Genomic DNA, 27,414 nt, shown 5'->3' on the forward strand with positions numbered 1-27,414 from the left:
CAAGTCTGAGGACCGTATCCCTCGTGGCGACCGTGCAACCCAATCCCCTAGACACCGTGTCACTTTGCAGAAGCATCAGCTTTCCAGCAACTCCTGCAGCTGATCCCTGCAGCTGATCTTTGGGTTACTTGTAGCCCTGACCCCGAAAACAATTTGCACCAAGGATTGCCCACCTACACTCCACGAGTGTCCCGTGAGCTGGCCCCTTTGTGTTTTCTCTTGAGGTCCCTTTGCGATCCCTAGTCTGTTGACTGGTGCGTCCCTGTGAAGGCATCTCTAACTCTAATTGAGCTTACCTGGTTGCTCAAGACTTGCCCTGACTCACCACCGCATGGGGAGTCCCCAGGGCGTTGCTGGTCCGCACTGAAGCATCTTTTCTCTTCCTGCATGGGTTGCTGTTGCCAAGGCTTGTTGTGTTCAATCCGAGCACCGACACCGCAGCACTTGACATCCTTTGTGGGACAGTTTGAATCCAGCTCCTGGTTGTCGTCAACACCTCCTGGTCCTCGTGGCTGCAGAGTCAAGCTTCACATCTTCGCACCTGAAACACCCGACATTGGTGGGCATTCGTCTATCGTGCCCCAGGTCACTGGCAAGTGACCCAGACTCTGTTCCTTCTGCTATCAGGTTCTTCTGATCTTTAATCCAGGCTTTGATCACACCGAACACTTTTCTCCTTCCCGGCAGCAGCACTTTGCAGCAGGTCGCCATTGAAATCAACGACGATTCCCGACACCTGTGTGAGGTAACTCGAGTACTCTGGTGCTCTCGTGGGTGTTGGCCCTAGAACCCCCCTAAGTCTAAAGGAGTTTGCTCAAAGTCCTCTCCTTGGGTGGTGGTATGCGGTCAACCTCGGGTGGTGGTATGAGGTCAAACTCAGGTGGTGGGGCTGGTATGAGGTTGACCTTGGGTGGTGGGGTGGTAGTATGAGGTTGACCTCAGGTGGTGGGAGTGGTATGAGGTTGACCTCGGGTGGTGGGGTGGTAGTATGAGGTCAACTTCTGGTGGTGGGGGTAGTGGTATGAGGTCAACCTCAGGTGGTGGGGTAGTGGTATGAGATCAACCTCGGTGGTGTTGGTGCTGGTGATGGTAAGAGATTGACCTCGAGTGGTGGTGGTGATTTGAGGTAGACCTCGAGTGGTGGTGGTGGTATGAGGTCACCCTTGGAGTGGTGGTGGTGGTATGAGGTTGACCTCAGGTGGTGGTGGTGGTATGAGGTTAACCTTGATTGGTGGTGGTGGTATGAGGTTGACCTCGGTGGTGGTTGTATGAGATTGAACTCTGGTGGTGGTGGTATGAGGTCAACCTTGGGTGGTGGTGGTATGAGGTCAACTTCGGGTGGTGGTGGTATGAGGTCACCCTCAGGCGGTGATGGTATGAGGTTGACCTCAGGTGGTGGTGGTATGAGGTTGACCTCTGGTGGTGGTGGTGGTATGAGGTCGATCTCGGGTGGTGGTGATGGTGGTATGAGGTCAACCTCGGGTGGTGGTGGTGGTAGTGGTATGAGGTCGATCTTGGGTGGTGGTGGTGGTATGAGGTCAAAATCGGGTGGTGGGGTTGGTATGAAGTCAACCTCAGGTGGTGGTGGTGGTATGAGGTTGACCTTGGCTAGTGGGGGTGGCAGTGGTATGAGGTCAACCTCAGGTGGTGGGGCCGGTATGAGGTTGACCTCAGGTGGTAGGCATGGTAGTGGGGGTGGTATGAGGTTGACCTCAGGTGGTGGTTATAGGGGAGTAGGATCTGCTTCTTATAGTTACCCCCACTTTTTGCTGATGTTTCACTGTTATTCGACTCTAGTCTGGCTGGGGCCCTGCTAACCAGGACCCCAGCCTAGCTGCTTCCTCTATAAATTGATTACCAGTACTAAAGATACACTCCAGATTGGATATCGGGGGACCCTTATAAGTCCCTAGTATATGGTATACTATGTACCCAGGGCATAGGTACCCCAGAGGCCTACCAGGGGCTGCAGCATGTAATATGCCACCCCTGGGCAGCCTTCCAAAATGACACAACAGGACTGCTGCAGCAGCCTGTGTAAGGTGGTGCATGCACCCTTTACTGAGATATAGGTTCATTATATCTCTCCATATCACTGCACATATAAACCTATCAGTCACCCCTATGGCAGGCCTTGCTAATCCTGCAGGCAGGGTGCTGGGTTTTATGTGAGAGGGTGCCCATGCATGAGCATAGCCCCTCTGCAGCCTTCGAAACTTTTATTCCTGGGTAGTTTGTGATGCAGTCAAACCATATACTCTTAAGTGCATTATAACCAAACGGTAAATGCTAACTTTGGGATGGCTGCATTGAAACATGTGTTTGTTGTCAAACACCTTGGAATCATACCCCCACACCAGTAAGTATGATCCCACCCTTCTAGAGGGAGAGACATGACAGCACTGGTATACCCTGTACCAGCTAACAGAGGTCTGGCATCACAAAATGGATGCTGCCAGCCACAGACACGAGTCTGCCCTCCTGCTGCTGCATGAAACTCCAGCAGGGGAGGAAGGACAATAGGTTTTGTGTCACAAGGAGGTGTGACCACCTCCCAGACAGGCTTTAGTGTATTGGGGCTGGGTGGGTGCACTCCAAGAGTGCTTTGAAGTCAGCACTGGGGGCACATTTGGTGTCCCTGTGCATAGTCTAGCTCAAACCGGTTCAGGGGTTTCCAGCCTCTGCTCTGGCAGAAAACTGGACAAAGGAAATGGGTGTAGTCACCCCTCTTTCCAAACCCTCCCATAGGTGGGTCCCCAGAGTATGTCCAACCCCCTACCTTAGTACAAGTATGGGACCCCTGTCCTTAGGAATTTAGATTACCCTGGATGAAACTCTGAAGCTGAATCCTGGACCTTCGACGCTCTGCTCAAGACCAGAGGACTGAAGAAATCTCCCTTGGGGGTCAAAGAGTGACTCCCCTGCTTGGAAGGCACCAACAAAGAAATTTGCCGGTCTGCAGCAATGAAGCTCCCTCCGGACTCCAAAGTAATTGCAGCCCAGGAAGAGGATTTCCAGACATCTCAGAGGCCGACCCGAGTCCCCAGCAAAGCTGAGACCCGCAGCCCTTGTGAGTAGCGTGGAACCGGAACTCCTGGTTAGCGTGCATTTCTGCAAGTGCATTGACTTCTCGACGTCTCTTGAAGTCGTGCTTGAGCTGACTTGTAGCCCCCACCTCAAGCCCTTTATCCACCGAAGATTGTCAGCCTGGTCATTCCGAGTGACCCGTGGGCCGCCAAATTGTTTCATCTTGAGGTCCCTTCACGATCCCTGGTCCGTTGACTGGTGGGTCCCTGAGGGGGTAACTTTGTATTTCCTTGGGCTTCCCTAGTTGCTCCAGATGTGCCCTGACTCCCAACCAAGTGCCGAGTCCCACAGACCTTGCTGGTCTGCACCGAAGCATCTTTCTTGTTTCTGCATGGGTTGCTGTTGCCAAGGCTTGTTGAGTCCAATCCGGGCACCAGCACTGCAGCACTCGACATCCTTTGTGTGACAGCTCGAATCCAGCTCCTGGTTGTCCTCGACGCCTCCTCGATTCAAGCTTCACCTCTTTCACCTGAAATCACCCGACATCGGTGGGTATCTGCTTATCGCCTTCCTGGTCACTGGCAAGTGACCCAGACTCTGTCCCCTCTGCTTTCAGGTTCTTCTCATCCTCTATCCAGGTTTGGATCTCTTCGGACACTTCGCATCTTCACGGCAGCAGCACTTCCTCACCAGCTCCCACTGAAATCGACGACGCGACCCGACACCAAAAGACACCTATGCACCCGGCTTCCCTAGGTGAGGTAACACAAGTACTCTGGTGCTCCAGAGGGTGCAAGCCCTAAAACTTCCTAAGTCCAAAAGGGTTTGGTCCTGACTCATTTCTAAGTGTCCCTAATCTTCAAAAATCTAACCGCGCCTTTCCCCATAGAAGCTAACGGGAGCTCGCGGCTGTGTTCACACACTGCACACGGGCCCCGTGGGTCCCCTGTGTCACGACCTTGGGTGGTTCCTTGGGGTCCCAGCAATTCTACAGGCTCTAGGCCTTGTGTCTAGTTAAGTGGTGGTTCTTATACCACTATTTTAGTAGATGGTTTGGCTCACCCCTAGCGCCTGACGTGTATTTGTGCTATTTTACTGTGATTATTGAAGTATAACTTATGTGTTTTGACCTCTAGTCTCATAAAGAGACTAGGAGGGTGTGTTTAGTAATAAATACATATATGTTATATATATACCTGGTGTGGATATCTTTCATTTAGTGACTCAAGAGATTATAGACTGGTAAAACAAGCTGCTTTACATTCCTTCAAGACTTAGCCTGAAGGCTGCTCTCCATAGCTACCAATAGGATAGCTTTCAATAAAGGTTGTCTTTAACCTATAACCAACAAGGGGTTGTTTGGACTGATACAGGGTGCCCACTAGAACTAGTGGACAGCATATATCAGGCCAACTTCTCACACAGGGCATGTAATGGAATTAAGATGTATATGCTGGCTGAGAGTAGTACTGGATATGTCTATGTTTCAGGGTCAGTACCGGGTCACCAAGGGCAGAGTCAGCACAGAACCAACGTTCGGCGCCGAAGAGAGCGTGAGCGACCGCCTTTACAAAAACCCGCTGTTGCCCGCAAATACGGGATACAGGTTCAAATGAACAGTTACTCTTGGGACTATCTAACCCAACTCCCCCCACTAGAAAGACCCTGTGAACATTCAGGTCTTTTTCACTACTTAGGTCCTGAAGAAAGCCCGTTTGACCCCTCGGGGCATAAGTAGGGCTGAAACATGTCGACCTTTTTATGGACACTTTTAGAATGCACAGGGTCCTAACTCACCCCTAAGTGCGCACTAAAGATCTACAAAATTTCCCTACATCCAGTACAATTAAAGATTTTTTACTGGCTCTGTGGGCTTTTAATAATATTCTTTTTCACCACTAATCACTTCACTGAAATTCACTCTCCTTTTTTATCTACGATCACTACCAATATAACCAGTGGCATGTTCTCCAGGTGGAGAAAGCATTACAGCAAAACCCAATGATGATGCTATCACGTTACACATAACGAAGCGGAGAATGAAAATATACCGCTAACATCGATCTCTGGATAACGTGATTGAGGGTTTTTTACAGCACCTTATACTACCTCTACACACCCTGGTTCTCTTGGGACTAGTGATCCACTCTCCTATTGATTTTTTGTATATTTCAGGGTCTACACAGGTAGGGATTCCAGTATTTACCCCCCTGGTTGTCCGTCCACTTACGGAGTTACAGAGAAAATTGTGTGGGAACTTGGTAGAGGACTTTTTAACAAAGGTCACCATTTATATATATAGATAACTTTTACACTGGTGTGCCAGTGTTCAGGGAATTGTTCAGAGTGGACACTGTTGCTTGTGGCACAATCTGCTCTAACCATAAAGGTTATCCAAAGGATCTGGTTTATAAAAAAATGTGTGATGGGACAATGCAGGGCCTTGCGTAGTGATGCACTTCTAGCTCTGAAATTTACTGACAGGAGAGATGTCTATATGCTGACTACCATCCATGATGAAAGTACTTCACCTGTGACTGTTTGGGGTCAGATTGCTCAAGTGCGCAAACCTGTGTGCATTTTAGACTACAATAAGCACATGGGTGGTGTAGATTGAGTAGAACGGAGGTTGGAACCTTACACTGCTGCTCGTAAGGCATACGTTTGGTATAGGAAGTTGGCTATCCATTCTTATATTTATCAGGCTACAACACCTTTGTTGTATTTAAGGATTGCTCTCCAGAGTCAAAGATGATATTTGTTCAGTTTCAGCAGTCTCTTATAGGCAGCCTTGTTTTAATGGAACAGGCAGGAGTTCTTAGAGAATCAGTGGTGGAGGATGTGGCTAGATTGAACGATCGCCACATTACTGATCGGAAGGAGAGTCGTATGTACTGCCCCTATTGTCCTTCTAATCCTAGGCTGTGTGTGCCCATATGTTTTAAATTGTACTGCATGCAACTGAGTTTTTGGTTGCAACCGTGAGCGTAAAAATAAACTGACTGATCTGTGTTTCATATTTTTTGTTCAGATTTTATGGTTGGCATAGGTGTGATGTATTTAGTTAGAGCTGTTGTGCTTGTAGTTATAGTTTTGTATCTATTGGCAATTGGTTTGTGTTTTCTTTTTTGCATAACAAATGTGATGGCGGTGTGTGTACTGGCACTTGGCTGGTGGTGTGTGTGTACTGGTGCTTGGCTGGCGGTGTGTGTGGACTCGTGGTTGGCTGGCGGTGTGTGGACTGGTGCTTGGATGGTGGTGTGTGGGCTGGCACTTGACTGGCAGTGTGCGTGGACTGGCGCTTGGCTGGTGGTGTGTTTGGACTGGCACTTGGGGTGGTGTGTGAGTAGTGACTTGCTGCTGGTCACTACACACTGCTAGCCAAACTCCAGTCCACATACTCCATCAGCTGGTGTGGTTGCTGTGTCAGGCATGTGGGAGTATGAAAATGTATGCCCCTTGAATGGCACTGCCTGTTGATGTGAGTGTTGTAATGTGCTGGGCCCTTGGCTGGCCGTGTGAATGTGTCACAAAAGACATGTGTGTGAATGGCCTGTAGAGGCTGGTGCCTTGTTGTGGCTTTACAACTCACAAGCTGTGAGTCATTGGTTCAGGTTTTTAACCTTTCAACTATTAACAGTGCATTTCTTTTTTGTGAAATCTCTTGTTGATAAACATTTTACGCTCTGAGCCTTCACACTCATCCTTGTCTCAAATCCAACCAGTGTGTACTTGAGGAATAGTTGGTTCTAAAGTAATACTTGCATTTTCAGGATTTCTCTGCCAGGGTGTCCATTGTCTCTGCATTGTCTGTTGATGTGAGTATTGAAATGTGCTAGGCCCGCGGCTGGCAGTGTGAATGGTCTTGTATGCGTCCCGCATAAAAGGAGTGTGAAATGCCTGTAAAGAGGTTGGTGCCTTACTGTGGCTTTACAGCTCACGAGCTGTGTTTCATTGGTTCAGGTTTTTAATGTTTTAACTATTAGCAGTCGATCTCCTTTTTGTGAAATCTCTTGTTAATAAAATGTTATGCTCTGAACCTTCACTCACCCACATCCAAATCCAACTGGTATGTGTGTGTACTTGTGGAATAGTTGGTTGTGAAGTAATATTTGCATTTTCTGGCTTTCTCTGCCTGGGTGTACATTGTCTCTAGGGAAAATCCTCCTATTTTTTATATTTTCATAAAGTAGAAAACCAGGGGAGTACAGGGTGGTGTCCCTCACGTGGATCCCAACATGTTTTCTTAACCAAAATGCCCTGCAAACCTCTAAATGTTACTACAGTCACACATTTTCCTTGCATTACTGTGCCATATTCTTCCAGAATCAGAAAGAATCTACAAATTGCGTACCACCCAGGATTACCCCAGGTCTCCCGTTAAAAATGGTACCTCACTTGTGTGGGTGGGCCAAGTGTCTGCCACAGGGAAGGGCCCAAAATGTATTGTGGGGGCACCAAAAATGATCAATCATGAGTGATGTAATATGTGACGTCATCAGCAGTGCATTGCAGGGGCGCGAGTTATAGTTAGGTCAGCTAACTATAACAGCTGAATTTCTCTGGTTTTGTGCGAGTGAAATATCATGCTAAATATAATGTCCCTTTAACCTTTTGTTTCTTCTATGAATTACTAAGGTTTTTCAAATGCTAATTCCGAACTATAACGTCCCTGAAACCTGAGTTTTTTTCAGTGAATTTCTAAGGTTTTTTAAAATGCTAAATTCAACCTATGACGTCCCTGAAACCTGTGGTTTTGTCAGTGAATTTCTTTGTTTTTTTAAATGCTAATTTCTAACTATGCCTACACAGGTAAGACATGCAGAAAGAGGAAGAAAGGCGCAGAAAGAAGCAAAAGAAGTGCAGAAAGAGGCAAGAGAAGTGCAGAAAGAGGCAAGAGAAGTGCAGAAAGAGGCAAGAGAGGTGCAGAAAGAGGAAGAAAGGCGCAGAAAGAAGCAAGAGAAATGCAGAAAGAAGCCACAGAGGTGCAGAAAGAGGCCTACTTCGACTGTACCTTTCCACAGATTCATACAAAGTAGCCTACTCACTAATCCCTCTCCCAAGATGTCTTAAACCTCACTTTTCTCTTTAAGGTTCACTATTCATCGACTGTTCAGAATGTTAGGCCTACCAAATGTAGTACAGCAATCCTAACCATATCACTGTTGTAAGTCTCACTAAGTTTGTGAAGGTATGCATGCGTGTGTCTGTGCTTTTATCTAGTGACATCTTACATAAAAATAAACATACAAATACTTGAATACCTGTGTTTCAAATAGCATACTGTGTAAATGTGTGTACAAGAAGGTATATGTATTTCTTTCTTCTCATGATACAGAGCACATGGGATTTCAATAGTATATTTGATGGGCTCTATAACACTTACATGTGATTTAAGATATGTCTGCCTGTGCAACCAAATGACAGAGCAGAACTGAGAAGGTGTGACCACCTATAGGAGAAACTACCCTCTTTTTAAGCTACCATCTTCAGATGCATAACACATGTGAGAATACATGTACCATTAGACATATACCTCAGTCATGAGAGCACGCAGATCTTTAAACTTGACAGCTTGCACTTCCCATTTGAGTTCAGAAAGAAGCAATACAAGTACAGAAAGAGGCAAGAGAGGGGCAGAAAGACCAAGAGAAGTGCAGAAAGACACAAGAGAAATGCACAAAGAGGCAGGAGAAGTGCAGAAAAAACAAGAGTCATGCAGAAAGAAGCAAGAGAGGTGCAGAAAAAAGAAGAAAGGTGTATAAAGAGGCAAGAGAGGTGTAGAAAGAGGAAGGAAAGTACAGAAAGAAGCAAGAAAAGTACAGAAAGAGGCAATAGAAGTGCAGAAAAAGGAAGAAATATGTAGAAACAAGCAAGAGAAAAGCAGAAAGAGGCAAACGAAATGCAGAAAGAGTAAGAAAGGTGCAGAAAGAACCAAGAGAAGTACAGAACGAAGCAAGAGAGGTGCAAAAAGAAGCAAGAGAGGTGCAGAAAGAGGCAAGAGATGTACTGAAATAAGGGTACAGAAAGAAGCAAGAGAGGTACAGAAAGAGGCAAGAGGGTTACAGAAAGAAGAAAGAGAGGTGCAGAAAGAAGCAAGAGAGGTGCAGAAAGAGGCATGAGGGTTGTAGAAAGAGGCATAGAACTGCAGTAAGGGGCAAGAGAGGTACAGAAGGAGGCAACAGAAGTGCAGAAACACGCAAGAGAGATGCAGAAAGAGGCTAGTAAGGTGCAGAAACAGGGAAGAGGGATGCAGAAAGAGGCAAGAGGGGTGCAAAAAGAAGCAAAAGAGGTGCCGAAAGAAACAAGAGAAGTGCAGAAAGAAGCAACAGAGGTACAGAAAGAGGCAATCGAAGTGCAGAAAGAGGCAAGCGAGGTGCAGAAAGAGGCAAGCGAGGTGCGGGAAGAGGGGTACCGAAAGAGGAAAGAGGGGTGCAGAAAGAGAGAAGACGAGTGCCAAAAGAAGCAAGAGACGTACAGAAAGAAGCAACAGAAGTGCAGAAAGAGGCAAGAGGGTGCAAAAAGACACAAGAGAGATACAGAAAGAGGAAAGACGGGTGTAGAAAGAAGCAAGAGGGGTACAGAAAGAAAAAAGAGAAGTGCGGAAAGAAGCGATTGAAGTGCAGAAGAGGCAAAAGAAGTGCAGAAAGAGGCAAGAGAGGTGTAGAAAGAGGGAAGAGGGATACAGAAAGAGGCAAGAGGGATACAGAAAGAGATAAGAGGGGTGCGGAAAGAAGCAAGAGAAGTGGAGAAAGAAGCAAGAGAAGTGCAGAAACAATCAACAGAGGTGCAGAAAGAGGCAAGAGGGTTGCAAAAAGAAGCAAGAGAAGTGCAGAAAGAAGCAACAGATGTGCAGAAAGAGGCAAGAGGGGTGCAGAAAGAGGCAATAGAGCTGCAGAAAGAAGCAGGAGAGGTACAGAAAGAGGGAGGAGGGCTGCAGAAAGAAGCAAGAGGGGTGCAGAAAGAATCAAGAAAGGTACAGAAAGAAGGTACAGAGGTACAGAAAGAGGACAGAGAGAGGTACGGAAAGAGGGAAAAGGCATGCAGTAAGAGGCAAGAGGGGTGCATAAAGAAGCAAGAGAGGTGAAGAACCAAGAGAAGTACAGAATGAGGCAAGAGAAGTGCAGAAAGAAGCAAGAGAAGGGCAGAAAGAGGCAAGAGAGGTGCAGAAAGGGGCAAGAGAAGTACAGAAAGGGGCAAGAGAAGTGCAGAAAGGGGCAAGAGAAGTGCAGAAAGAAGGAAGAGAAGTGCAGAAAGAAGTAAGAAAAGTGCAGGAAGAGGCAAGAGAAGTACAGAAAGAGGCAAGTGAGGTCCAGAAAGAGGCAAGAGAAATGCAGAAAGAAGCAGGAGAAGTCCAGAAAGAGGCAATAGAGGTATAGAAAGAGGCAAGAGAAGTGCAGAAAGATCCAAGTGAGGTGCAGAAAGAGGTAAGTGAGGTGCAGAAAGAGGCAAGAGAGGAACAGAAAGAGGCAAGAGAGATACAGAAAGAAGGAACTGAGATGTAGATAGAGGCAAGAGAAGTGCAGATAGAGGCAAGAGAAGTGCAGAAAGAGGCAAAAGAAGTGCAGAAAAAAGCAAGAGAGGTGTAGAAAGAGGCAAGAGAAGTGCAGGAAAAAGCAAGAGAGGTGTAGAAAGAGGTAAGAGAAGTGTAGAAAGAGGCAAGTGAGAAATAGAAAGAAGAGAGTGAGGTGCAGAAAGAGTCAAGTGAGGTGCATAAAGAGGCAAGTGCGGTGCAGAAAGAGGAAGAAATGTGCATAAAGAAGCAAGAGAAATGCAGAAAGAGGCAAGAGAGGTGCAGAAAGAGGAATAAAGGTGCAGAAAGAGGCAACAGAGGTGCAGAAAGAGGCAAAAGGGGTACAGAAAGAAGCAAGAGAAGTGCATAAAGAGGCAAGAGAGGTACAGACACTGGCAAGAGAGGTACAAAAGGAAGGAAAAGGAGTACAGAAAGAGGCAAGAGTGGTACAGAAAGAAGCAAGATAGGTGCTGAAAGAGGCAACAGAAGTGCAGAAAGAGGCAAGAGAGGTGCAGGAAGAGACCAGAGAGGGCAGAAAGAGGCAAGAGGGGTAAGACAGAGGCAAGAGGGATGCAGAAAGAAGCAACAGATGTGCACACAGTGACAAGAGAACTGCAGAAAGAGGCAAGAGAGGTGCAGAAAGAGGCACCAGAAGTGCAGAAAGACACAAAAGAGGTACAGAAAGAGGCAAGAGAGGAGCAGAAAAAGGGAAAAGAGGTACGGTAAGAGGGGTGCAGAAAGAAGCCAGAGAGGTGCCGAAAGAAGCAAGAGAAGTGGCGAAAGAGGCAACAGAGGTGCAGAAAGAGGCAAGAGAAGTACAGAAAGAGGTAAGAGAGGTGCAGAAAGAGGTAAGAGAGGTACAGAAAGAGGTAAGAGAGGTACAGAAAGAGGCAAGCGAGCTACAGAAAGATGAAGATGGGTGCAAAAAAAGCAAGTGAGTACAGAAGAAGTAAAAGAAGTGCAGAAAGAAGCAAGAGAAGTGCAGAAAGAAAAGAGTAAGGTGCAGAAAGGGTGCAGTAAAAGGCAAGGCAGGTGCAGAAAGGGACAGGAGATGTGTAGATAGAAGCAAGAGAGATGCAGAAATTGGCAAAAGATGTGCAGAAAGAGGGGTACAAAAAGAGCCAAAAGAGATGCACAAACAGGCAAGAGAGATGCACAAAGAGTGTAGAAGGGTAAAAAAAGAGGCAAGAAAAGTGCAGAAATAAACAACAGAGGTGCAAAAAAGGCAAGAGAGATGCAGAAAGAGGCAAAGAGGTGCAGCAAAAGACAAAAGAGGTGCAGAAAGGGACATGAGATGTGCAGAAAGAAGCTAGAGAGGTGCGGAAATTGGCTAATGAGGTGCAGAAAGAGGCAAGGGAGGTGCAGAAAGAGGCAATGGGAGGTGCAGAAAGAGGAACAAAGGTGCAGAAAGAAGCAACAGAGGTGCAGAAAGAGGCAAAAGGGGTACAGAAAGAGGCAAGAAAAGTGAAGAAAGAAGCAACAGAGGCACAGAAAAAGGCAAGAGAAGTGCACAAGGAGACAAGAGAGGTGCAGAAAGAGGGAAGACGAGTGCAGAAAGAGGCAAGAGGGGTGGCAAAAGAGGCAAGAAGGGTTCAGAAAGAGCCAAGAGGGGTGCAGAAAGAAGCAAAGAGGTGTAGAAAGAACCAAGAGAACTGCAGAAAGAAGCAAGAGAAGTGCAGAAAGAAGCAACAGAAATGCAGAGAGAAGCAACAGAGAAGCAGCAAGAGGCGAGAGAAGTGCAGAAAGAGGCGAGAGAAGTGCAGAAAGAGGCAAGAGAGGTGCAGACAGAAGCAAGAGAGGTGCAGAACAAGGGAAGAGGGATGCGGAAAGAGGCAAGAGGTGTGCAGAAAGAAGGAAGAAAGTTGCAGAAAGAAGCAAGAAAGGTACAGAAAGAAGGAACAGAGGTACAGAAAGAGGGCAGAGGGGTGCAGAAGGAGGTAAGAGAGGTGCAGAAAGAGGCAAGAGAAGTGCAGAATGAAGCAAGTGAAGCACTGGGAGAGGCAAGTGAAGCACTGGGAGAGGCAAGTGAAGCACTGGGAGAGGCAAGAGAAGCACAGAAAGGGGCAAGAGAACTGCAGAAAGGGAAAGAGATGTGCAGAATGAAGCAAGAGAAGTGCAGAAATAAGCAACAGAAGTGAAGAAAGAGGCAAGAAAAGTACAGAAAGAGGGAACAGGGGTGCAGAAAGAGGGAACGGTGTGCAGAAAGATGGAACGGGGTGCAGAAAGAGGCAAGAGAGTTGCAGAAAGCAAGAGAGTTCCAGAAAGAGGCAAGAGAAGTACAGAAAGAGGCAGGAGAAGTCCAGAAAGAGGCAAGAGAGGTATAGAAAGAGGCAAGAGAAGTGCAGAAAGAAGGAACAGAGTTACAGAAAGAGGGAACAGGGGTGCAGAAAGAGGCAAGAGGTGCAGAAAGCAAGAGAGTTGCAGAAAGAGGCAAGATAAGTACAGAAAGAAGCTACAGAGATTCAGAAAGAAGCAAAAGAAGTACAGAAAGAGGCAAGAGATGTGCAGAAAGAGGCAAGAGAGGTGCAGAAAGAAGGAAGGGAGGTTCAGAAAGGAGGAAGAGAGGTTCAGAAATAGGCCACACAGGTGCAGAAAGGGGGATAAGGGTGGAGAAAGAGGCAAGGGGGGGCAGAAAGAAGCAAGAGAGGTACAGAAAGAAACAAGAGAAGTGCAGAAAGAAGCAACAAGGGTGCAGAAAGAGGGAAGAGAGGTGCAGAAATAGGCAAGAGAAGTGGAGATAGAAGCAACAGAGGTGCTGAAAGAGGCAAGAGAGGTGTAGAAAGAGGCAAGAGAGGTGTAGGAACAGACAAGAGAACTGCCGAAAGAGGAAGAAAGGTGCAAAAAGAGGAAGAACGACGCTGAAGGAAGCAAGAGAAGTACACAAAGAGGCAAGAGAGGTGCAGAAAGAAGGAAGAGAGGTTCAGAAAGAAGAAAGAGAGGTTCAGAAAGGAGGAAGAGATGTTCATAAAGAGGCAAGAGGGGTGCAGAAAGAGGCAAGAGAGGTGTAGGAACAGACAAGAGAACTGCCGAAAGAGGAAAAAAGGTGCAAAAAGAGGAAGAACGACGCTGAAGGAAGCAAGAGAAGTACAGAAAGAGGCAAGAGAGGTACAGAAAGAGGGAACAGGGTGCAGAAAGAGGCAAGAGGTGCAGAAAGCAAGAGAAGTACAAAAAGAGGCAAGAGAAGTGCAGAAAGAGGCTAGAGAGGTGCAGAAAGAAGGAAGAGAGGTTCAGAAAGAAGAAAGAGAGGTTCAGAAAGGAGGAAGAGATGTTCATAAAGAGGCAAGAGGGGTGCAGAAAGAGGCAAGAGAGGTGTAGGAACAGACAAGAGAACTGCTGAAAGAGGAAAAAAGGTGCAAAAAGAGGAAGAACGACGCTGAAGGAAGCAAGAGAAGTACAGAAAGAGGCAAGAGAGGTACAGAAAGAGGGAACAGGGTGCAGAAAGAGGCAAGAGGTGCAGAAAGCAAGAGAAGTGCAAAAAGAGGCAAGAGAAGTGCAGAAAGAGGCTAGAGAGAAAGAAGGAAGAGAGGTTTAGAAAGAAGAAACAGAGGTTCAGAAAGGAGGAAGAGAGGTTCAGAAAGGAGGAAGAGAGGTTCAGAAAGAGGCAAGAGGGGTGCAGAAAGAAGCAAGAGAAGTGCAGAAAGAAGCAAGAGAGGTGCAGACAGAGGCAAGAGAGGTGCAGAAAGGAGCAAGGGAAGTGCAGAAAGAAGCAACAGAGGTGCAGAAAGATGCTAGAGAAGTACAGAAAGAGGCAAGAATGGTGCAGACAGAGGCAAGAGAGGTGCAGAAAGAGGCAAGAGAGGTACAGAAATAGGCCATACAGGTGCAGAAAGGGGGGATAGGGGTGGAGAAAGAGGCAAGGGGGCACAGAAAGAAGCAAGTGAGGTGCAGAAAGAAACAAAAGAAGTGCAGAAAGAAGCAACAAGGGTGCAGAAAGAGGGAAGAGAGGTGCAGAAAGAGTAAAGGGAAAGTGCAGAAAGGAGGAAGAGAGGTGCTTAAAGAGGCAACAGAGGTACAGAAAGATGCAAGAGGGGTGCAGAAAGAGGCAACAGAGATGCACAAAGAGGCAAAAGAAGTACAGAAAGAGGAAAGAGAGGTGCAGAAAGAGGAAGAGAGGTGCAGAAAGAGGAAGAGAGGTGCAGAAAGAGGGAGAGGGGTACAGAAAGAGGCCAGAGGGTTGCAGAAAGAAGCAAGAGAAGTGCAAATCGAAGCAACAGAGGTGCAGAAAGATACAAGAGGGGTGCAGAAAGAAGCAAGGGAAGTGCAGAAAGAAGCAACAGAGGTGCAGAAAGATGCAAGAGAAGTGCAGAAAGAGGCACGAGAGGTGCAGACAGAGGCAAGAGAGGTGCAGAAAGAGGCCAGAGGGTTGCAGAAAGAAGCAAGAGAAGTGCAGATCGAAGCAACAGAGGTGCACAAAGATACAAGAAGGGTGCAGAAAGAAGCAAGGGGTGTGCAGAAAGAAGCAACAGAGGTGCAGAAAGATACTAGAAAAGTGCAGAAAGAGGCAGGAGAGGTGCAGAAATAGGCCAGACAGGTGCAGAAAGAGGCAAGAGAGGTACAGAAATAGGCCAGACAGGTGCAGAAAGGGGGGATAGGGGTGGAGAAAGAGGCAAGGGGGTGCAGAAAGAAGCATGAGAGGTACAGAAAGAAACAAGAAAAGTGCAGAAAGAAGCAACAAGGGTGCAGAAAGAGGGAAGAGAGGTGCAGAAATAGGCAAGAGAAGTGGAGAAAGAAGCAACAGTGGTGCAGAAAGAGGCAAGAGAGGTGCAGAAAGAGGCAAGAGAGGTGTAGGAACAGACAAGAGAACTGCTGAAAGAGGCAAGAGAGGTGCAGAAAGAGGGGACAGGGGTGCAGAAAGAGGCAAGAGGTGCAGAAAGCAAGAGAGTTGCAGAAAGAGGCAAGAGAAGTACAGAGAGAAGCTACAGATATGCAAAAAGAAGCAAGAGAAGTGCAAAAAGAGGCAAGAGAAGTGCAGAAAGAGGCAAGAGAGGTGCAGAAAGAAGGAAGAGAGGTGCAGAAAGAACGAAGAGAGGTTCAGAAATGAGGAAGAGAGGTTCAGAAAGAGGCAAGAGGGGCGAAGAAAGAGGCAATAGAAGTGCAAAAAGAGGCAAAAGAAGTACAGAAAGAGGCAAGAGAGGTACAGAAAGAGGCAAGAGAGTAACAGAAAGAGGGAAAGGGGTACAGAAAAAGGCAAGAGGGTTGCAGAAAGAAGCAGAAGTGCTGGAAGAAGCAACAGAGGTGCAGATAGAGGCAAGAGGGGTGCAGAACGAAGCAATGGAAGTGTAGAAAAAGCAACAGAGGTGCAGAAAGAGTAAAGGGAAGTGCAGTAAGGAGGAAGAGAGGTACTTAAAAAGGCAACAGAGGTACAGAAAGATGCAAGAGGGGTGCAGAAAGAGGCAACAGAGATGCACAAAGAGGCAAGAGAAGTACAGAAAGAGGCAAGAGAGGTGCAGAAAGAGGAAGAGGGGTGCAGAAAGAGGTCAGAGGGTTTCAGAAAGTAGCAAGAGAAGTGCAGATTGAAGCAACAGAGGTGCAGAAAGATACAAGAGGGGTGCAGAAAGAAGCAAGGAAAGTGCAGAAAGAAGCAACAGAGGTGCAGAAAGATGCTAGAGAAGTGCAGAAAGAGGCAAGAGAGGCGCAGAAAGAGGCAAGAGAGGTGCAGAAAGAGGGAGAGGTGTGCAGAAAGAGGCCAGAGGGTTGCAGAAAGAAGCAAGAGAAGTGTAGATCGAAGCAACAGAGGTGCAGAAAGATACAAGAAGGGTACAGAAAGAAGCAAGGGAGGTGCAGAAAGAAGCAACAGAGGTGCAGAAAGATACTAGAGAAATGCAGAAAGAGGCAAGAGAGGTGCAGAAAGAGGCCAGAGGGTTGCAGAAAGAAGCAAGATAATGCAGATCGAAGCAACAGAGGTGCAGAAAGATACAAGAGGGGTGCAGAAAGAAGCAAGGGAAGTGCAGAAAAATGCAACAGAGGTGCAGAAAGATGCTAGAGAGGTGCAGAAAGAGGCAATAGAGGTACAGACGTAGGCCAGACAGGTGCAGAAAGGGGGATAGGGGTGGAAAAGGAAGCAAGAGAGGTGCAGAAAGAAGCAAAAAGGGTGCAGAAAGAGGGAAGAGAGGTGCAGAAATAGGCAAGAGAAGTGGAGAAAGAAGCAACAGAGGTGCAGAAAGAGGCAAGAGAGGTGCAGAAGGAGAGAAGAGGGGTGCAGAAAGAGGCAAGAGAGGCACAGAAAGAGGAAGAAAGTTGCAGAAAGAGGAAGAAAGTTGCAGAAAGAGGAAGAGAGGTGCAGAAAGAAGCAAGAGTAGTGCAGAAAGAGGCAAGAGAGGTTTGCGCACCATTAGTACCAATTTAGCACACACATTTAGCAATAAGTAACAGGTGACCATTCCAGCTTTGCAAGGGGCCCTCCACCATGCTTTAATACATGTCGCTGGATTTTTGGTAAAATTTGAGCTGTTTGAGCTAGAAACAAGTTTTTTTTGGTTCAAATCTGCAGATTATGTGGCAGATGATGGGTTATGTGGCAAATAGAGAAAATATATAATTATTTGAAAATCATTTTGGACAAACAGTCGCACAATTCCAGTGGCCCTGCTCATCCCTCTAACTATTTCCAGAAGTGCTCCTCTGTGGTTGTTTATTGGTTGTGTCTTGTTGAGTTTATAGTTTAGCTTCTATGGAAATGAGGAAGACTAAACCCACGGTTAACTCTCCACAACACAGACTACCATCCACATAATTACTCTTCATAACATATAATCCCATTCCACATAATTACTATGCGCTAAATACCACACACTTTCTATCCACATAATTTCACTGCACAACATACAACATAATTCCACAACACACAACATACATCCACTCTACCCCAAAATACATTAGTAAAAACTGTTTACATTTACAACGCCAATAGCTCTAACTCTCATAAATTCAAGACCTATTGCATTGCAAATGCTTGTTTAACTAGTAGTCGTGTTTGCAGAGTGGTGGAGAAAGGGGGCTGGGCCTCCAAACAGCGCTCAGGAATTCTACTGCCGAGAACTTACAGGAGGTACTAGGAGGGCTTCCTACCCCCCCAAAGTTCCTCAGGAGTAAAGTGGACTTTATCCCCCAACCAGTAGTGTGCCAGGAGGCACGTTTGCAGAGTCGTAGAGAAAGGGGCACGTGGACACCAAAGACGTCTAAGCAATCCTACTGTGTGGGACTTACTGGAGGTAACAGGAGGGGTAGGTGGCCCCCAAGGATGACCTTGGGTGCCAACTACCCCTCCTGTTACCTCCAGTAAGTCCCACACAGCAGGATTACTGAGTTCTGATAGCAGGCCATGCCCCATTTGCCCACCACTCTGCAAACACGCTTCCTGCTAGCTCTTGGTTGGGGGATGAAGTCCCTTTTGCTGCTGGGGGTCCTTAGGGGCCAACTAGCCTACACCTGTTACCTCCAGTAAGCCACACACAGTGGAATTGCTGAGAGGTGGTCGCAGGCCAGGCAGAGTTTTGCAGGGAGGCGGCAGGGCCTCGGGCGACTTGCCGTTTCTATTTTTTTATTATTATTTTTTTTTCGGAAGGGGGCTGTGTGGCCACCCCTTCCCTTGACCCTTTTGGGCCCTGGGGAAAAAAGCACCCTGGGCCTGAGCCATAAAAAAAAGAAATGAAAATGAAAAGGGAGGGGGGCATGCAGCCCCCCTCCTGAGGCTGATTACGGCCCTGGGACCCCATCCCCAGGGGCTAGGCCTTTGTTTCTTTTTTTTTTTTTTTTAAAGAGGAGGGGGCCGCATGCCCCCCCTACCCTGGGCCAGTTTTGACCCCGGGGACCCATCCCTGGGGCTTGCCCTCTATTTTCTTTTTACATTTTGGAGGGGGGCCATATGGCTCCCCTCCTGAGCCTTAAATAGCCCTGGGGACCCCATCTCCCGGGGCATGGCAAATCTTTAATTTAATTTTTTTAAATGGGTATATCCCATACCCAGCCTTGGCCTCACGTTAGGGACCACGGGAGGAGGCCCAATGCCCTGTGGTCTCTCTCGGCTCCCCACCTCCTGCAGAAGCCGACATTGATTTTTGGCAAAGGGAGCTGCTAACATGCAGCTCCCTTTGCCCAAAAGCAATTCTGCTTCACTTCATGGAAGCAAGAGCAGTTTTCCTGCTCTCGCTTCCATGAAGCGAAGCATAAGTTTGCTATGGCACGGTGGGAGCAGTGCTCCCGCCATGTGATAACAAACTGAAATGTCCCGGGGGTGGACACCCCGGGACATTGCTGGAGCAGGCCCTGGATGGTGGCGGTCCCCAGGGCCATGAAGGGCTCCACGAGGGGAGCAGCCCGGCCCCCTCACCAACATGTGTGTAGTTCGGTGAGGTGGTGGTCCCTGGGGCCAGAGGTCCGCAACGGACCCACGCATTTAAATAATTAGTGCCCTGGGAGGTGGTGGACCCCGGGGCAGTGTGGAGAGGCTCGAGCCCCCACACGTATATTTTTTTAAAAGCCCTGAGATGGGGGTCTCCAGGGCTGGGGGCGTGGCCCCGCATTTAAGGCATATAGCCCCGGGGAAGTGGTGGTCCCTGGGTCAGTGTGTGGGGGCAGGAGCTCCCCCACACTTCATTTAATTAATCAAAGCTCCGGGGAGGTGGTGGTCCCCAGGGCTTGGGGGGCCCGCAAGGCCCCCCGCCCATAAATAATTAAAGCCCGGGGAGGTGAGGTTCTTCGTAGCAGTGTGGTGGGGCAGGAGCCACCCCATGCATTTTTTTTAATCCCTGGGGAGGCGGCGGTCCCCAGGGCTATTGGGGCCCCCTCGGGCCCCCACCTCATAATTAATCATTGCCCCCAGGACCTGGCCCACCCTGGGGCTTAAAGGGGACTTCTTTTTTTGATGGTATTCACGGACCCTTCGCGAATCCCGCTGAATTATTATTTTATTAAAAATAATTTTGGGCCGTCAGGGTCCCTGTGGAATCCCCTGAGCAGGCTTAGGGGGTCGGGCTGTTTCTACCCTGCCCCCTTTTCTTGTTTTTAATCCTTTTTTCTTGTGACTTGGTTCAACCGAGTCACAGGGTGGCTGCCAACACTTCCTGGATTGAAGTGTTGGCAGCCAATCAGATCTCAGGCATGAGATTGGGAGGGTTCGCGATCCTTCGCATCGATATATGGATATCTGTAAATATTTAAATTTCTCAAAAACTACTGAACGGATTTACAGCATTTAAAAAAAAAAGAGTGCACTCTGGATCAAGTGCTACCTCTCAGCCAAATTTGGTTTAATTCCATTCAGCAGTTCAGGCTGTAGCTGCGTCAACAGTTTCCTGTGGAAATAAACATGGAGAAAATGTGTTTTGGGACCTCCCTTTTTTCCCAGCCCCAGCATGAGAATTTCCCCAAAACTTTCAAGACAGTAGCTGACCTGAGTGTCCCATCAGTTTGGGAAATTCCACGAGGATTTGTCAAACGGTGCCAAAGATATTGGCAAAAGAAAAACACACTTCCCATGGAGGTGAAGGGTGATCACCCAAAACTGGGCACATGATGCTTGTTCCAGTCCAGGGTGGACCTGGCGTGGCATTTCGGGCTGGACCGTTCCCACGGGGAGCAGAGTCATGACTGATTTGCATATGGATTGGGATGCGGCTCAAGCGAGTGCCAGTGGCTGTGATTAATTCAAGCATTACATCAGTCACCTTGTTATTTCTCCAAACTGTCTACCATTTTATCCGATCCTTTTTTGAAGAGGAGAGCTTTATTCCCTTTTGGAAACATTCTGCTCAATTTCTATGGAACAATTCAGCAGAGGGAAGTTTCAATAATATAGTGAGTGTTTCATTTAATTGGTTTATAGTTTTTCTTGTATGTTATTTGTAATGAAGAATGTATTGATATGTATGTGCCAGTTATCTTATTGCGACATCTATATTGAAGTGATTTCTTGTAATCATTGTAATGTGTGTGGTTGTCTTCCATTGTTTCTTTTTTAATTATTGTGCAGGTGCAAATATCGTCTTGTGTAACTTTGTTTAACATAAATCTAGTTCCATTAGTCTTGCCAGTAAAAATAGTGTAAGCACTTTATTTTACTGGTCTACTTTCAACATCATGAACTACATCACCTTTGATTGAAGAGGGATATATTGAGGTGCATGTTGCCACCGATCCTAATTCTCATAGTGATTTGCTTTAGGTGATGTTTTTTTCCCCCACATTGTGTCCACTCTATACACTCTTTTTTTGGCTTCCTTTTACCCTTTTGTAGTGTACTATTTTTAAAGGTGTGCAACTCTCTATTTAAGGAGACTGTGATTGTGATGCATACATTACTGTAATCGTTACCCACTTTAATAATCTCTTACCTCATCAAAATGTGGGTACTGCTCACCAACTTCATTTGGCAGACCTATCATCGTATGCACTTTTCTGAAATAGAAACAGACACATTTATTTTAACATAAAGTCACTTTGCAAAGAGTTACCTGTAGGAGAGATACTTTGTCACCCATTGTTTTTATTATTTGTCCATAGAAAACATATGTTTAATGTCTTTGGAAAGGATTATTTCTCGCCTGACGGTATTGACAGTAGAAAACCATATTTGCTCACTAACACCGAAGGGGCAAAAGGTAATCTTTCAGCTGGCTTTACCGGTTTAGATAATGTACGATCACTTTTGTCTATTTTTGCAATGTTAAAGAAATGTTTTGCCTAAAATGGGCCTCATTCCGAATATAATCCTTCAAATATGGTGAAATTGGCTTACATCCAACTACCACACTTTATTTACCTGTACATCCCTAGTAAAGTGGCACTACATGTAGTCAACCAGTATAAATTAAATACTACTAGTGGGCCAGCAATTCTTATTGTGCCACCTACTTAGGAAGCCTTTTAAACATGTCTCAGGCCTGCCCGTGCAGCCTATGTGTGCAGTTATAAACTTCTATTTTGACTTGGCAAAGTAAACCCTTTGCCAGGCCTAAACTGTTATTTTTAAACAGCCCATAGGGCAGGGCGCAGTGTATTCAAAAAGTGGGACATATATTTTTTACTTTTAAATTTCCTGGTAGTGAAAAACTCAAATTTGTTTTTCACTACTGCAAGGCCTGAGTCTCCTATAGAATAACATTGGGTTAACCTATTACATTTAATAAGTAATAACTTTCAATTGGGAGCAGGTAGAAAAATCGAGTTTGGTGTCTAGAGAATCATAATTTAATACTCTCTTTAGTGGTTAAGCCAGACGTAAGTCACATTTCTGCAAATGACACTTTTAGAAGGCATTTATTTGTCCCAACCATTTGGTGCCAGCAGCCTGTATCCAGGGTCACATGACTATGTGTAGCTGGCAGTTGGTCTTTGTGTACTGCTCACCGAGAGTGAAACAAAGGGGAAATAGGTGTTGGTAGAATGGGCCATCTCTGACTTGAGGGGAAAGGGCTGTCACCTACCACACTTGCACATCACAAAGGCTCTGCCCAGCACACTCACAAAGGGGTTTGACACTAGTCTTTTGTGTCCCCAGATAATCTGGGGCTCGAACAGGAAGGCAGGAAATTCCAAGCATTTCTTTGGGTGGAAACCTCCAGAATCTTTTCCTACTTTAAAATCGGAACTAGATATACACAGTGGACCCATAGACCCAACTCTTCAATACACCTCTGGACCTGTAAAAGTCTCAGTGCTGCTCTGCAAGAAGGACTGCTACTCTGTTGCCCTATTGCTCCATTACCCAAGGAAAGGACTGGACCCCAGGCCCATCAGAGTAACTCTAAAGGCTAGTTGGCTAGTCCCTGATCAGAGCCTCATTGATAGAACAGACTCTAACCATCTGGAACCCAAGCACCTGAACTCTATTTGCTGTGAGTCTTGCCCTACCACCCAAGTCCAGTACCCTTGGAAGTGGGCCTGAAAGTCCTCTGTAGCCCAGCTGTAGTCCTGTGAGAAGAACTGACAAAGCCGAACGCATCTCCTTGCAGCCACTTTGGAACCATCACAGAGCGATGCATTCCCAAGGCAGGACTTCGCATTGCAAGCCACTTGCCTACGGCATCCTCAACAATGACGCAGGACTTCCCTTTACAGCCCGCAGCTCCTTAAAACTGCTGCTGCGTGACACATCCTTGATACAGGACATTGCAACACTCCGCAAACCAGGATTAAAGTTACTATTTTCAGTGCGCCTAACATAGTCCCTGTATCCTCCCCCGTGCAATCACGGTTGGCCTGAACTTGTGACTTTGTCCCAGTCTAGCCCGACCAGATAACCACAATTAGCACTTTGTTATTCGAGGCACTATTTTCACTTAACTATTTAAAATTGTATATCTCTGCCTCTACTGATTGGAGTTTTGTGCTTTTTGTCACAAATAATTGATTAAACTTTACTCTATCTTTCTAAAGTGGTGTGGGATTTTTATTGTGTTGTCTTTTCACTTTATTACTGTTTGAAGTGCTGCATAAATACTTTACACGTTGCCTCTAAATTAAGCATGACATCTTTGTGCCTAGCTACCAGAACGTTAAGCAAAGGTTAATTTAAAGTTTGCTTGTGTTACACCCTGACAGAGATTGTAGTGCTGCTTGATTAGGGTTTCACTTCCCTCAACCAGTACTCCGATTTCCAACACTATCCAACCTGGGTTTTTCTCATTGGTAAAATGACAATCCCTACCCTGAGCTCAGTGGTTTGCATAATGTATGCAACCCTAAGGGCCTGATTACGAGTTTGGCTGAAGGACCGGCAACCCACTACAGCGGCAGTCAGGAACAAGCCGCCAAGCCGGTGGCCTCCCAACTGCTGCTTTAAGATCACCACGAGACTGGTGGTGTGTCGGCAGTGCAGCCACGGCGGCAGCAGGGTTCCACTCTAGGAGAGAGCCTGAAGCCAATGCCGGCAGACTGCAGCACCTCCTGGAAGTGGGGTGCACTGTTTCCATGCACCATGTAGTGCACGGGTACTCATAGTACGGCCCGCGGGCCGCCAGCGGCCCGGCAAGCCTTCCTTGGCGGCCCGCGGACCCTGCAGACATAGTGCCTGTGCTGGTCAGCGAACACCGCCGGTTGCAGCAGCGCGGAGCTGAGAGGCCGGGCGATTCTTTTAAAGGCCATTTACTTGTTAATGAGGCTTTGTTGTATTTCACCTCTTCTTAGCGCCCCTGCATCTCCCCTCTGATTGAGTGGAGATGCAGGGGCGCTAAGAAGAGGTGAAATACAACAAAGCCTCATTAACAAGTGAATGGTCTTTAAAAGACCTGTGAAGTACTTTGGTGCGGCGACTGTGTGCGTTCCCTGGAAGCTGTCTCAGTCCATGTGAATCAAAGCAAGTGCAAACACCAGCAGAAAACAATTGGACCGCCAACTGAAAAGCCATGTAATTTAGTGCGATAGTGCCAAACATGAAAAAAAAACCTCACGTATCCTAGTGAGTGGTCGCTTACATGAAATAAGTCATGTATGATCCTTAATAAACAATATGCAGCCAGTAGTGCGGTCTGTGAAACCAAATGAACAGAACATGTAAACTAAAAGGACAAAGATTTAACCCGCTTAACACTATAGGAATAGCCAATCAATTACCTGCAACATGTATATGGAGCCGTAGTGGAAACGAATCGGGCTTTCGACCTGGATAACGATAACTGCTTAGCAACGAAACCACCAATTTAGCGAGATACTGCAACAAAACGGGGAGTGCAGCATGTCAAAATACCTGAACTGTGAGTAAAGGATTGAGCGTGAACCAGCTACTCACCACTGTCTAAAGAACCCGTGAAGTAAATCCAGTAACACAAACCCAAAGATTCAGCAACTGGCATGAAGCCCAGCGGTCTCGTTAAATGTGTAACAGTCATCAACATAAACAAAGGACTTAACGCGACTGTTGAGAGAAAGAGCCGTACTGGAACGGGCAGCTGAAGCAGACAGACCCTAAGGATGAAACAGGGTGATAGTGTAAACACAAAGCGTGCGAATATTGATCGCCCTCAATGAACTCGACTAGTGCCTAACACAGGTATAAAAACAGGATATTGGTGAGAGGATCCCCATGAACTCTCTAAAGGAGGGGGACAGAAAGAAAGGGAGACAAACAGTGAGTGGGACAGAGGGAGGGAGACGGAGAGGAAGGGAGGGAGAGAGGGAGAGAGAGAGGAAGGGAGGGAGAGAGGGAGAGAGAGAGGAAGGGAGGGAGAGAGGGAGAGAGAGAGGAAGGGAGGGAGAGAGGGAGAGAGGGAGAGAGAGAGAGGAAGGGAGGGAGAGAGGGAGAGAGAGAGGAAGGGAGGGAGAGAGGGAGGGAGAGAGGAAGGGAGGGAGAGAGGGAGAGAGAGAGAGAGAGAGAGGGAGAGAGAGAGAGGGAGAGAGAGAGAAAGGGAGAGAGAGAGGGAGAGAGAGAGAGGGAGAGAGAGAGAGGGAGAGAGAGAGAGAGAGAGGGAGAGAGCGAGGCAGGGAGCGAGACAGAGGGAGCGAGACAGAGGGAGCGAGACAGAGGGAGCGAGACAGAGGGAGCGAGACAGAGGGAGCGAGACAGAGGGAGCGAGACAGAGGGAGCGAGACAGAGGGAGCGAGACAGAGGGAGCGAGACAGAGAGGGAGGGAGACAGAGAGGGAGGGAGACAGAGGGAGGGAGACAGAGGGAGGGAGACAGAGAGGGAGGGAGACAGAGAGGGAGGGAGACAGAGAGGGAGGGAGACAGAGAGGGAGGGAGACAGAGAGGGAGGGAGACAGCGAGGGAGGGAGACAGCGAGGGAGGGAGGCAGGGAGACAGAGGGAGGCAGGGAGCGAGACAGAGGGAGGCAGGGAGCGAGACAGAGGGAGGCAGGGAGCGAGACAGAGGGAGGCAGGGAGCGAGACAGAGGGAGCGAGACAGAGGGAGCGAGACAGAGGGAGCGAGACAGAGGGAGCGAGACAGAGGGAGCGAGACAGAGGGAGCGAGACAGAGGGAGCGAGACAGAGGGAGCGAGAGAGAGTGAGGGAGACAGAGAGTCAGGGAGACAGAGAGTGAGGGAGACAGAGAGTGAGGGAGACAGAGAGGGAGGGAGACAGAGAGGGAGGGAGACAGAGAGGGAGGGAGACGGAGAGGGAGGGAGACAGAGAGGGAGGGAGACAAACAGAGTGATAGAGGGAGGGAGGGAGATAGAGCGAGAAAGAGGGAGAGTAATAGAGAGAGGGAGAGAGGGAGAGAGGGAGGGAAACAGAGAGAGGGCGGGATGGAGACCGAGAGATAGATAGATAGCTAGATAGATAGATAGATGTTCAACCTCATGGTCATAGTTTTTTTTGCTCTAGCCCCGCCCCCTCCCCCACTGGCCCCGCCCCCACCGGTGCGGCCCTCAGCCAGAAACCACACTGTAAATTTGGCCCCCGAGAGAAAGTTTGGGAGTACCCATGATGTAGTGCATGGCAAACAGTGCATGCACCGACATACGTGGGCACAACAAGGGCCACGGTCACAGTCCTCATGGGCTTACTCTCCCTGGGTCCCTTTTTGTTGCCCTTTACCCGTCTTCCTGTCGACCTTTCCTTGGCGGTCTCCACACCATTTGAAGGTGGGTGGAAAGGCAGGTCATAATTCCCACGCGGTGGCCATGCCAGCACCGCCAACATTGTCCGCTGCTGTCCCTGCCGCAGCGGGAGCTTGGATCTTTGCTGTGATCTGGAGGCGGTCCCCCTGTCTGCATCGTAATTCAGCAGTCAGACTGCCAGGTATATCGGCGGTCGAACAGTCGGAAAGCGACGGTGGTTCATAATCTTGATGGCATGTTGTTTGCACACAACTGCATTTCTTTCTCTCGCATCATAAAAAAGCATTTCTTAGAAGCAAAAGATAAGGACCCCGATTCATAAATATTAACAGAAAAGATATGAGGTGAGGTCATGTCTATAACAGGGACATTACCCAGTTTTTGGGCTCTCAGAGCTCCTACGTGAACATAATATCATTTGATTTCCCAAGGCACTGAGAAAGTAAACCTATTTTAGAGCCAGACTACGCGTCTATATCATCTCCTAGGCATAGTCACACAATAAGAATCACTCACAATGTGACATCTGAGAATGTACATCCTCTCCCTCAAACACAGAGCTATTATATATCCAGTGCGTAAGAGGTTGCCTAGGTGAGAAAGGACCCACTATTTACTTCACTACAAAGCAAAAACTATTGTATGATTTTGACTATAAATAAACGACTCCCTCGGTGCGGGAGGACTTACATTGTGTGTTCACTTTGTGGAATAGGTTTGGCTTTGTAGAACGTTGGAGATAAACAGCAGCCCTTTCTCCAACACGCATGTAAAATGTTTAAAGAAACATGTCAGTGCTGTTAGTCTTTTCAACCAGAGTCCATTTCAGAGGAGTGCACGTTAAACACTGGTTTTTCAACGTGCATGTGTCGTACTATACAAGCCCTTAAATACCACATCGGTATTGTATTATGTATAAAGTGTTGTCTTTTTTAGGCACGCAGTCAAATATAAAATGTTTAAAATTATTATTTTTGTCATAAGAAAAGATTACGAATTGTTTTTATTATGTTTGTATACATTTTTTCGTTTTTTTTGTTCCAAGTCCAACATCAGTTATGTAGACATGTCATACCTGCTAATAGTTTGAAACCGTCTTGCAATCATAATCATAAAAAAACATCAAGAAAGCCAATTTAGTAATGTTCATAATCATGTCATGAACAAAACGATATAGTTTACTGCCTGGCGAAACATTTCCAAACTCAACTTCCTCCTTGATGTATATTATTAACGTTCCACAATTCTCATTACATGAACTCTTTATACTTCCTAATACACAGAAAGATGCTTTGTCATAATGGATACAGCGGTTTGTAAAATAAATGCTTTGTCATGCTTAACTAGCTGTTTGAATAATTTATCCTGCTGTTGCATCGGC

The 27,414-nt window shown here is 47.2% G+C and overlaps 1 protein-coding gene across 2 annotated transcripts in view; it reads right to left on the minus strand.

Annotated features, from left to right (window-relative positions):
* Nucleotides 1-27,414, minus strand: part of FAM13C (family with sequence similarity 13 member C) — an 841,555-nt gene that overhangs the window by 313,719 nt on the left and 500,422 nt on the right. For both annotated transcript variants that reach the window (XM_085604789.1, XM_085604792.1), the window contains one exon: nucleotides 20,872-20,935. In XM_085604789.1, coding sequence (XP_085460915.1) covers nucleotides 20,872-20,935 — 64 coding nt within the window. The remainder of the gene's footprint in view (nucleotides 1-20,871; nucleotides 20,936-27,414) is intronic.

The sequence above is a fragment of the Triturus cristatus genome, chromosome 1_2 (assembly GCF_964204655.1).
Source record: "Triturus cristatus chromosome 1_2, aTriCri1.1, whole genome shotgun sequence".
Taxonomy (NCBI): Eukaryota; Metazoa; Chordata; class Amphibia; order Caudata; family Salamandridae; genus Triturus; species Triturus cristatus.